The sequence below is a fragment of the Ascaphus truei genome, chromosome 3, assembly GCF_040206685.1.
Source record: "Ascaphus truei isolate aAscTru1 chromosome 3, aAscTru1.hap1, whole genome shotgun sequence".
NCBI lineage: Eukaryota > Metazoa > Chordata > Amphibia > Anura > Ascaphidae > Ascaphus > Ascaphus truei.
Window position 1 is genome coordinate 369945405 of NC_134485.1, and position 12272 is coordinate 369957676.

General features: G+C 42.5%; 1 protein-coding gene across 3 annotated transcripts in view; it reads right to left on the reverse strand.

The window, feature by feature from the left end:
- The window catches only part of MTUS2 (microtubule associated scaffold protein 2), a 666577-nt gene that overhangs the window by 417390 nt on the left and 236915 nt on the right, over positions 1-12272 (reverse strand). For all 3 annotated transcript variants that reach the window (XM_075592173.1, XM_075592174.1, XM_075592175.1), the window contains exon 3: positions 5561-5801. In XM_075592173.1, the coding sequence (XP_075448288.1) occupies positions 5561-5801 (241 nt within the window). The remainder of the gene's footprint in view (positions 1-5560; positions 5802-12272) is intronic.

Consider the following 12272-nt stretch of genomic DNA (forward strand, 5'->3'; position numbering starts at 1 on the left):
CCCAGCAAGAGATTAATGCAAACCAGCAACAGGCGAATGCAAACCAGCAACAGGCGAATGCAAACCAGCAACAGACGAATGAAGCCCTGCAAAACGCGAATGCAAACCAGCAAGAGACAAACCGCTTGCTGAGAGAGGAGCAACAGCGGTTCGCTCAGGGCTTACAGCAGGAACTCGAGATCCTGAGGGGGACTATCAGTAACCTTCCACTGGCAGCGGCAGCCCCAGTTCCGAAAATGACCAGGGCAAGCCACTACCTTCAGAAGATGGGACCCTCGGATGATGTGGAAGCCTATCTTCTCACGTTTGAACGCACGGCACAGAGAGAGGGATGGCCAGAAGCTGAGTGGGCTGGTCTAATCGCACCCTTCCTAAGCGGCGAACCCCAGAAGGCTTACTTTGATCTAGAGCCAGCCGAAGCTAACGTCTATGCAAAATTGAAGTTCGAGATCCTCGCCCGCCTCGGCGTAACCACGGCTGTTCGCGCCCAAAGGTTTCACGCATGGTCCTTCACGATGGATAAAGCCACCCGAAGCCAGATGTATGACCTCATCCACCTCGCCCGGAAGTGGCTACAACCCGAGATCAACTCAGCCAGCCACATCGTGGAACGGTTGGTCATGGACCAGTTCTTGAGGAAACTTCCCTCTGCCTTACGCCGTTGGGTCAGTCGGAGTGACCCCCACAATGCGGATGAGCTTGTGGCCCTCGTAGAAAGGTACAATGCAGCAGAAGAGCACCCGCAACCCACAGTCGTGGAGCAACCCCACTACCCGAGGTTCCAGGACTCTTCCAGAGACGGTAAAAGGGTACCGGGGTTAAGGGGCGCTGAAGAGCGGCGACCACCTTCACGCAGCACCAGCAACAGTGGTTCGCACACTAAGGGCAATAGCCAACATGGGGAGCCGGGAAAAGGCTCTAAGTGGGACACAGACTATGTACCTAAATGTGTAAATTGTCATGAGAGGGGCCACACAGCAAAAATCTGCCCACTAAATGATGAGCCCATGCAATGCAACAGCGTGGAACCTTATTCGCTGTTGTCCCAATGTATGGGCCCTAGCCCAGAGGACCCCTTGAATAACCATCTGTGGGCATTTGTAAAGGTTAATGGTAAGAGGGTTCGGGCACTTCTTGACTCTGGGAGCATGGTCACACTAGTGTCCGAATACCTCTTGCCCATTAAGAAGAAACAGGGAAACAGTTCACAAAGAGTGGCAATTTGTTGTATACATGGGGATAATCATGAATATTCCACTGTTGATGTTTTTTTTGAAACAGAGTTTGGTTCTTTAGATTTCAAGGTGGGTATTGTACCCAAACTGGCACATGATGTGTTAATAGGGACCGACTTTCCCCATTTTCTAAAAATGTGGTCCCCCGCTCAGAATAGCGCCCAGAGTTCAATAGCGGACCATAACGAAGTATTAGAAGAAACAAATCCTTTCCCTTTTTCAGAAATGGAGGTTGACGAGGGCCCAAATAAGAAGGGGGAAAAGGAGGAGTGCTGTAAAATTCCCTTCCCCATCACTACTTTGGTAGGGAATACCCCAAATCAAGATGTTGAGCAGACACTTACCACCCCAGAACCGGATAAGACCCTCGCTGACCTAGAGGTCAGTCCTGGGAGTTTTAAGAAGGCCCAGTGGGAGGACCCCACATTAGCGGTAGCAAGGGGAAATATACGGGACCAGAATAGTACTCCTGGCCAACCAGATAGGTCACTTGCTTACCCCTACTTCGAGGTAGAGAACGACCTAGTATATCGGGTTGATAAAAGGAAATCAGTTACAACTAAACAATTGTTGGTACCACGGACATTCCGTAACGTAGTATTACACCTCGCACATAGTCATCCATTGGGGGGACACCTAGGGGTGGAAAAGACAAAAGAAAAGGTTCTCCGAAGCTTCTATTGGCCTGGGGTTCTGGCAGAAATTACGAATTATTGTTCCTCATGTCCAGAATGTCAGATCACCGCCCCGTTCAAGGCGTACCGCAGCCCATTGGTACCCCTTCCCATAATAGAGGTACCATTTGACCGGATTGCTATGGATCTAGTAGGACCCCTAATAAAGTCTGCTAGGGGACATCAGCATATATTGGTAATATTAGATTATGCCACCCGATATCCGGAGGCAGTTCCCCTACGTAGCACCTCAGCTAAAAACATAGCAAAAGAGTTAGTAGTTCTGTTTTCCCGGGTCGGGATTCCTAAAGAGATTCTATCTGACCAGGGAACACCATTTATGTCCCAAGTAACAAAAGAGCTATGTAAACTCCTAAAAATCAAGCATCTCAGAACCTCAGTCTATCATCCACAAACAGATGGTTTAGTGGAAAGGTTCAATAAAACCTTAAAGAGCATGTTACGGCGGGCGGTTGATAAAGATGGGAAAAACTGGGATTGTTTGTTACCGTACCTGTTATTTGCCATTAGGGAAGTTCCCCAATCATCCACAGGCTTCTCCCCGTTTGAACTATTGTATGGCCGACACCCAAGGGGCTTACTGGATATAGCCAAAGACACTTGGGAACACGAGGTTACCCCTTACAGAAGTGTAATAGAGCATGTTGCCCAGATGCAGGACCGCATTGCTGCAGTCATACCCATAGTGAGGGAACACATGGAGAAAGCTCAAGAAGCACAGAGGAATACGTATAATAAGGGTGCTAGGGTCAGAATTTTTTTTCCAGGTGATAGGGTACAAGTTCTGGTTCCCACCGTGGAGAGTAAATTCCTTGCTAAATGGCATGGGCCATATGAGGTTTTGGAAAGAGTGGGAGAAGTAAATTATAAGGTAAGACAGCCAGGTAGGAGGAAACCTGAGCAAATTTACCATATAAACCTACTCAAGCCCTGGAAAGATAGAGAAGTCTTGTTAACCCTAGTACCCCCAGGTCCGTCAGAGAATCAAGAAACTGACCCAGAGGTTAGCATAGCTGAAACCCTGTCTGTTCATCAGAAACGAGAGGTTCAGAATTTAGTGAGAAGAAACAAAGAAATCTTCTCTATACGGCCAGGTAGAACTAGCGTAATTGAACATGACCTAGTCTCTGAACCGGGGGTCCGAGTTAACCTTAAACCGTACCGAATCCCAGAGGCCAAAAGAAAGGCTATAAGTTTAGAGGTTAAAAAAATGCTAAAACTAGGTGTAATTGAGGAATCCCAAAGTGGGTGGAACAGCCCTATAGTCTTAGTCCCAAAGCCAGATGGTACAACAAGGTTTTGTAATGACTACCGGAAACTAAACGCGGTGTCAAAATTTGATACTTATCCTATGCCCAGGGTAGATGAACTTGTAGAGAGACTGGGCAAAGCCCGATATCTCACAACCCTAGACCTAACAAAAGGGTACTGGCAGGTTCCCCTCACAGAAAGGGCAAAAGAAAAGACAGCCTTCTCAACCCCAGACGGCCTCTTTCAGTATAAGGTGTTGCCTTTTGGCTTACATGGAGCTCCCGCCACATTCCAAAGAATGATGGATAAAATTTTAAAACCACATGCTCGGTATGCTGCCGCCTACCTGGATGATGTGGTAATCCATAGTGAAGATTGGCAATCCCACCTTCCAAAGGTCCAAGCTGTGCTTGACGCAGTCCGGTCTGCTGGACTAACTGCTAACCCCGCTAAATGCACTATTGGTCTGGAGGAGGCCAAGTATCTGGGATATTCTATTGGCAGAGGTTTACTCAAACCCCAAACACTCAAAGTGGAGGCGATACAAAATTGGCCAAGGCCAGTTACAAAAAAACAAGTAAGGACCTTTTTGGGGTTAATTGGGTACTATAGAAGGTTTATTCCCAATTTTGCAACTAAGGCAACCCCACTAACTGACCTCACAAAAGCAAGAGGACCGCTAATGGTAAAGTGGTCCCCCGAAACCGAACAGGCCTTTAGAAGCCTGAAAGAAGCTCTCTGTGCCCAACCAGTGTTGGTCACACCTGACTTCTCCAAAGAGTTCGTAGTCCAAACCGACGCATCTGAGGTAGGGCTGGGGGCGGTACTCTCCCAGGAGTCTCAAGGTGAGGAGCACCCCATCCTTTATTTAAGTAGGAAACTAAATCCCCAGGAGAAAAATTACTCCATAGTAGAGAAAGAGTGTCTCGCAATAAAGTGGGCTGTAGAGACGCTCAAATACTACCTGTTGGGGAGAAAATTCCGGTTGGTCACAGATCATGCACCCCTTACCTGGATGTGTCAAAACAGGGAAAAGAATGCTAGAGTGACCAGGTGGTTCCTAAGCCTACAACCCTTTAAATTTTCTGTGGAACACAGGTCAGGGCACAAACATGGCAATGCTGACGGGTTGTCAAGGATGCACTCCCTAATATCCATGGTCGCTCATCCCTCGAGGTCTGAGCTGGGGGGGAGGATATGTGACAGAAACCAGGGGATGGTAATAAATTCCGTATATAGGGCTCCCAGGATACTAGACAGTTTCTATCCTGTTTGGCCTGGGAGTGCAGCCTTATAATACATACACTCCTTCCCACAGTTTGGCAAGCGCTGGAACTGAGGGATGAGAGATCCAGACCAGAGTTTGTCTGCTGCCTGATTTCTGTCACCTGTCATGCTAATTAGGAATCAGGTATGAAAGACTGATTTCCTGTTTGCTCGGGTCTCCCCACAAGAGCCAGAAGGCTGGAAGGCTGCTGAACTACAGAGGGGAGAAGCCTCTTCCCCAAACAGGTTCAATCTTTCTGTTCATTTGTGTAAGACTGCAAAAGTACCGTGTTTTGATGTTGGAAGTGGAAAAGCCACTTCCAACCCTGAGTCAGGGATATCTAAGTTAAGTTATCGCTCAGGTGAGCAGCTTTTGTTTTTGATCTGTTTTCTGTTGTATGCACTGTGGCAGTCTCAGTGCCTGGGACTGAATAAACCAGGCATAGCCTGTTTAAAGGAACAGTACGTGACGCCTCATCATTTAACCTACCCTAAAAGACCGTGTTCTAAACAGTCCCGGACAAACGACGGAGCCCCGGAGTAAGCCGTTTGTCACAATATATATATATATATATATATACATACATACTTTAGCTGAATGGCAAGTGTGTGCACTTTATATATACATACATACTTTAGCTGAATGGCAATTGTGTGCACTTTAATGAGCCCAGTAGACTTGTATGTATTATCGCATGAGATTAAGGAACTGGGTTATTACCATTTTTTTGGAGTATCACAGATCAGGTAAATGAAAACATACAATATAAGCCACCATGTACATGGTGTATGTATTAAAATGCTGCTTCCTAAGCATTGTTTTGCTGTTCTTAGAAGTGCTGTAAAGAAGCTAGCCCTGCCTGTTAACAGTATCTGTGAAAGGATTTCCTAGACAATATGCTGGTATCAACAGTGAAGCTATCTCTAGTAACAGACTATGAAATGTGTAATCATGTAAAGCAATAACTGAAGCTGGATAATTGAGGTATGAAAAGGTCATTTCTAAGTGCTGATGTACAGTACAGTGGGCATTTGAAGATCTCAGATATGTTTGATTAATATCATAATGAAAGACATTGATTCCCAATAGAAAATGTACTTTACACAATCTACCTGAAGCATCTGGGTTGTTCTCACTTCCAGCAGCGGTCACTTGTTCTTGTTGAGGTATAGAGCTGTTTGAAGACCGTTGACTTGCAATCAATATTCTGCTCTTTGCAGATGGCAATCTGGAGACGGCGCCCAATCCTAGCTGTGGCTTTAGGATCATGGCGGATCTGTAGAAGCTTGGAGGGACTTCATAATGAGCAAAAGTTGGAGAACAGAATTCTTCTTTTCTTGGTCTTTCAGCTGCCTATAGACAAGAAATACAGACTATTGTATGTCTTTGCTGGAAAACTGCAACTTAAATAAAAAATACAGTACATTTAAAAAAAAAAACATATTTAGCACTTTAAACAGCATAAAAGATCATTGATAAAATAATTGCTTTAACAGTGTAAATACTTTCTCCTTCTCATTCTGATCATTGCAAAAGTATCCCACTATTTACTTTTCTAGAAAAATATTGCTAAAAAAATATTTTTCGTCTGAGTCTCCCAGAAATATCTGCCACTGTCATTTTACTAAAAATTGTACTACTTCATTTACAAGCAAACACAATGTGGAAGTTGTAAAGAATGGGTTTAACCTTTTCAGTGTCCTATTGACATACCTGGCACGTTATTGAACACTGGATTTCCCAAAACAAATTCCTTTTCAACACTGACAAAACTGTAACTATGGTATTTGGGACTAAGGCTACATTTCTAAAGCTACCCATTACAGACAAAAAAGTATTTGAGCCGTATTGGTCCCTTATTAATATTAGGAAAAGGAAAAAAATATTATTTATTTTGTTTATTTATTCTGAACTTGAACACATACTTCAATCTGATTTTTTGAGACTCAAACTGGATTTCCCAAAGCAAACTTATTTAAACACTAACAACTCACAACACTGTAACCATGGTACAGTATTTGGGACCAAGGCTAAACCTCTAAAGCTACCAATGACAGAGCTACAGATCAGAACAACTCTAACACCATTCTTGCCCCAGCCACTAGTTTTAAATATCTGGGCTTATGGTTTGACTTCCATTTAATATTTGGGTTGCATATTGATACCCTGACATCCAAAACCTATGCCAAACTGGGTGTACTTTATAGGAACAAATCCTCCCTAAGCCCACAGGTCAGATCGTACAGCAGATGCTAATACCAATTATTGACTAGGGGGGACATAGTATATGGCACAGCACCCCAAAACTCAATATGCCTCTTTGTCTTACAATGTAACAATAACACAAATCACTGCAAAATGCTCCAAGCACTAGATTGACTCATGAGTCCAGGTACAAAATACATTTTTACTGTCTTGCCTTCAAAGCTTTTGTCTTTGACAAAGCGCCTGGGGACACAAAACTCGTTAGAGTTGTCTCATACGGCCACGCATATCGTGTCAATAAAGTTTTATAACCAGCAGTGCTTTCTAGACCCTCTTTTCATTGACGGAACTGGGTGCCTTCATATTCCTGCCTCCTTGCTGGATCTTGTGGTCTACAGTTATGGTTGATGTTAGTCAGAAATATGTACAAGAAAATCAAAAGTGGTGCTAGAATGAGGAACTCTAGTGCACAAAGTGATAAGCAGTGTCTAGTACTAACACAGCAGTGCAATAACAATATATGGTGATAAAAACATGAAATATGTTTAAAGAGATAATCGGTGATGGATAAAGTGCAATAAAAAACACAATACAGTATACTCCTTCACTCTGACCCTGAACCTGGATATGTTTCAAGATATCCATAACAACTCGTTTCCACAAAGCAGGGGACCGGGGGACATGTGCCAAGGAGAAGAAAAAGAGAATGGCAGGGAACAGTAACGCAGGAACAATGGATATTATGTGATGTATATCTCCAATGTTTATACTCACAAACCAGCAAGAAATATAGGCATATCCAAATCTGTGGCAGGTGCAGGTGAATGTATAAGTACTCGTTCCGGTGACCCCAAAAAACAAAAATGAAATAATGGTGCAGATGGTACTAAAAATGTATTTATAAACATAGGATATCTCCCCAAATTCGAGGCTTACATCAAACAAAGTAAAAACAGGCACATATGGTGTTATCCTGAGGAAGAAAGCAGTCGCTTTCGAAACGCGTAGAGTGGGAGTCTTATTCAGAGCGGAGCATACAGCAGAGGAGTTGCAGGAGGATCCAGCACTCACCGAGCGACGAAACCGGAAGTGACGTCAGACGCCAGTCGGAGCAGTGTAACAGCTGACCGGAGGCTGAGGCGGAGGAGTGGGGGAACGCTGCGGGACAGTGAGCCAGCTGGCTAAAGTCTTCCTACACTAATGCAGTGTGATATGGCCGTTTTTTATTGTTAGAATGTGAGTATAATATTTTATTGTTATAAAGCTATTTTATCTCGAGTGATCTGTGCTATGCCAGTTTTTCTCTCAACATTGGGGTACGTGATCCTGAGGACCTGATCCACTTTGATGACAACTGCATCATCCACTTACCTCTGACCGTTTTAGTCAACCCTGCCTATTTGACTCTTACATCTTGTAAGTAGTCAATTCATTAGAGCCAAGTCAATTGAAGGCTTTTTTCACGTTGCCATTTTTTGCTGCACTTAAATTTATTTTTGTTTCCTCCCCATGCTCCCCGTGGATTTTGTGTGTTTTGCTGTTACTGTGGGGGAAGAGTGAAGACTACCCCTTCCAGTGGGTTCCAGAGCAGGGGGTGAAACTGTATTTACTTAAATTTCATCACATTTTTCACTTATTTAAGTTTTAGATTAGTCACTTATTATCAGTGTCCACTTTTTATTTGTTTGCACCTGTGTTCACTTTACCACTATTCAATTGATCTGTGAACTGAAGCAAGAAATGTGAACAGCTATTGTGTATGTTACCATCTATGGCAGGGGTGTGCAAACTTTTCAGTATGCACCCCCCTGCCTGAGCTCCCCCCTGCTCACGCACCCTTACCTGTTCTCCGGCATCTTGAAATCATAACGTCATGTGATCCCGTGGCGTCATTTGAAGTCGCGGCACAGGAGCCGCCGGAGATCAGGTAACTTACAGAGGCCTCACGCACGCTCCCCCGGCATTTAATTTAAATGCTTTGGGGAAGAGCGCAGGACCTCTGTAAACGTCGCACCCCACCAGAAAATGTTGCGCCCCCACTTTGTGCACCCCTGATCTTTGTTATGTTACCATTTCCTGTCTGCAACTGAGCAGACACTTCTTACTTTTATCGCATCAATGTACTCTCTACTGTATGTTAAGGGCTTGTTTTATTTCTTCACAAACCATCATCATATTGTGTAGGATTTTTTTAGTGTTCCTAGAACTCCTATATCAGATAAACAATTTTTAACATTTTTTTAAAATATTTGCTATCCCCGTTTTTTCTAGGCGGCTGTTCCGGACATTAAATGCCCTTTCTATTAATTTATTTTCCCCTAAGCCTGTCACAGGTATTTTGAAATCTAATTATATCAAATCCGGTTGCTTCAGAAAATAAGTGGAATATATAATGCCAATAATACCAAATCCCTAAAAAAATTATATTCAAAGAAGCAATGAATCGTTCATACCTCAAGACAAGGAGCTACCACAGAAAATGTCACTGCGCTCACAAACGTGAAGTTTTGTTATAGTGTGTTTTAAAGCCAATGTTTTTACTCATAAGTAACAGTCATAGCCATGAATAAGTCATGACTGGTGAATTCCTCAGTTACTCCTCTGCCGTGTGGCCACATAGATACCCAGGGATATTTGTGACTGTATATGGGCACAGAATTCCCCCCTGCAATTCTGTACATAACTTAAGAAGCACCAGCATCATATATATGCAGAGTTCAGGATGAACTCATATAAGTACAGTACCACCCACTCTCACTAGCCATCCAAATTCCATAACCAACGTTCCATGTGGACACCACCATGCCCGGCCCTTCACCATTGAGTATTACTCATCCCTTAACCTCCATGAAATGACACCCCCAAACTCTGCCACCAAGCACAGGCTGAAGCACTGCCTCTCCACAATGAGAAGATACACACAAAACCCTGCCACTTAACGATAGTGTAGTGCCACCTTTCCTTCCATGAGCGGTCAAAATATCACACCAAGGTCACCTACAGGAGCACGGGCAGTAATAGTCCACCAAGTGAAAGTGGGGAAAGTGAATTTCTCTGACATAGTCCTTCCACTGATGTGACAAAGTAATTCAACAAGACTGCCAAACACCCAGCATTCCCCCATCTTTTTATTTCTATGTCAGGGACGCATTGACATTATCCATTTATGTTTTCATATGCCATAATTAAATTATTATCCATAATTAAAAAACATACAACGGAAATAGCATGTGGGCAATCGGTTCTCATTCCAGAAAAACATTAACACTGGACATTATTTCAAGGGTGGAGGTAGGGTGTTACCATTTATTCAGATCTAGGAACAGTGAAATATTTTACTTCCTCACATTTCATTTTCCCTTTGTGCTCAACCTCTGTACCTCACCTTTCTCCTGACTTAACATCATGCTCTCCTATCCCAGCCAGTTCTGATCCATCATTTAATCCTCTTTAAACACACATATTTTTGGCTTGGCTACAGGTCCTTCAAACTTGCAGTCATGCCTCTCTTTCGCTAATGGTTTCAAGGCTAAGATTATAAATAAAATGTAACTAGACTTTATCATTTTGGATGCACAGGAATTTTTTGTTTGCTTCTTTTTTGCTTACTCACTTCCAATGTGCATTAAAAATCCTTCCTTATAGAATGCAGTATAGATAAAAACAGGTCATGCATGCCTCTTACAGATTCCCAAACCCCATTCTCAAACCTCAAATCTTGATGCCTGCAGTTTAATTGTCACTTGATATGTAAAAGACTGGGCTGATCTTAGGGACTTTTTTTTTTGCGTTTACTGTTTTACTGTAAGAAACTGTTTGAAATTAAATAAATTTAATATAATATATAACGTAATCATCTTTCTGACATATATATATTTCCTAAGCTCCACGACTAACCACTCCAGGTTGAGGAACATCAGTATTACATTTGATTTAACTTGTACTTGTATTAAACTAAATGCATTACCAATTAAAAAGAATATGGACAATTTCCAAGTCACAAGCATTTGTCAATCAATAAATTATATCCATTCAGTTTGAAAAGTTTAGAAACTGAATTTATTTATTTTTATAACACTGGGTTATTTAAAGCAGTAAAACTGGAACCTCACTAAAGACTGCTTTGGTTCTGAGTTACATAGTTACATAGTTATGTAATAGATGAGGTTGAAAAAAGACAAGTTCAACCTATGCTAAATTTAGACAACAGATAGTTTATCCTATATCTACACTTCCTTATTGATCCAGAGGAAGGCAAAAAAAACAGAGTCATATCATTCAATGATATCTCATAAGGGGAAACATAAATTCCTGCCTGCCAATTGGCAATCAGGTTATTCACTGGATCAACATTCTTGACATGTTTACTTATTTGGTATATCCCTTTATACCTTTCCTTTCTAAAAAAAAGATGTCCAACCTTTTTTTGAACAAATCTATTGTATCTGCTATCACAGTCTCCATGGGTAATAAATTCCATATTTTAACTGCCCTTACTGTAAAAAACCCTTTCCTGTGTTTCTGGTGAAATCTCCTTTCCTCCAATTGAAAGGGATGACCTCATGTCCTTTGTACTGCCCGTGGGATGAATAATTCTTTTGAAAGCTCCTTGTACTGTCCCCAAATATATTTGTATATAGTTATCATATCCCCTCTTAGACACCTATTTCCTAATGTAAACAAATCTAATTTAGCTAGCCTCTCCTCATAAGTTAAATTGTCCATCCCCTTTATTAATTTGGTGGGTCTTCTCTGCACTCTCATTCCATAATGTATTTTCTAAGGAGTGGTGCCCACAATTGTACTCCATATTCAAGGTGTGGTCTTACTAATGCTTTATAAAGGGGCATGATTATGTTTACTTCTTTCCATCCATTGCCCGTTTAATGCAAGATAAGATCTTGTTTGCCTTTGCAGCTACTGCATGACTTTGGGCACTATTGCTTTTCGAGGGAGCTACAGAGTATTTTGGACTCCCCTTGGGGGTTCCAAATATTCTATCATCACAGACTTAGAAGAGGAAATATCAAGATACCCCTACGGGAGGACACTCACATTAGTCCGTGTGAGTGATAGATATTAATTTGCATATCTTCCACCACTTCCCTATATTTCAGTTTATATTTGTACACTCGTCATATTGATCTAATTGCTTTTTTCTGTGAGGGAGACCTCTAAAAGGAAGAAGCAAAGTTTGAAGCGAGAAGCAGGAAAACATTCCCAAACCAGTGTGAGACGACTACAAGCAGAGAAGAAAATCACACCACAAGGAAGAGCCGGAAGAAAAGACACCTTGATGTACTGTACCAGCACTTACACAAGGCTGTGTAAGTGATATATATATATATATATACACAGTGCTCGACAAATAATGATAACCTGTCGCCCGTTGCGAGTGGATTTAGGCAGCTGGCGACCCATGCTGCAGCTCAATGAATTCCCCTGCTCGTGCCAAAATTTTTTTAAATTAATAAATAAATAATCCCCCTCCCTGATTGGGTTAAAAAAAAAGTTTTAAAAAATGGCGGCAAATCCTGTGGTCCCGGCGCGCGTGCACAGGGCAAGCAGAGTGTCCTGCCATTTGCGCTGCCTGTTCCCCCCAGCAACCCAGAATCCCCC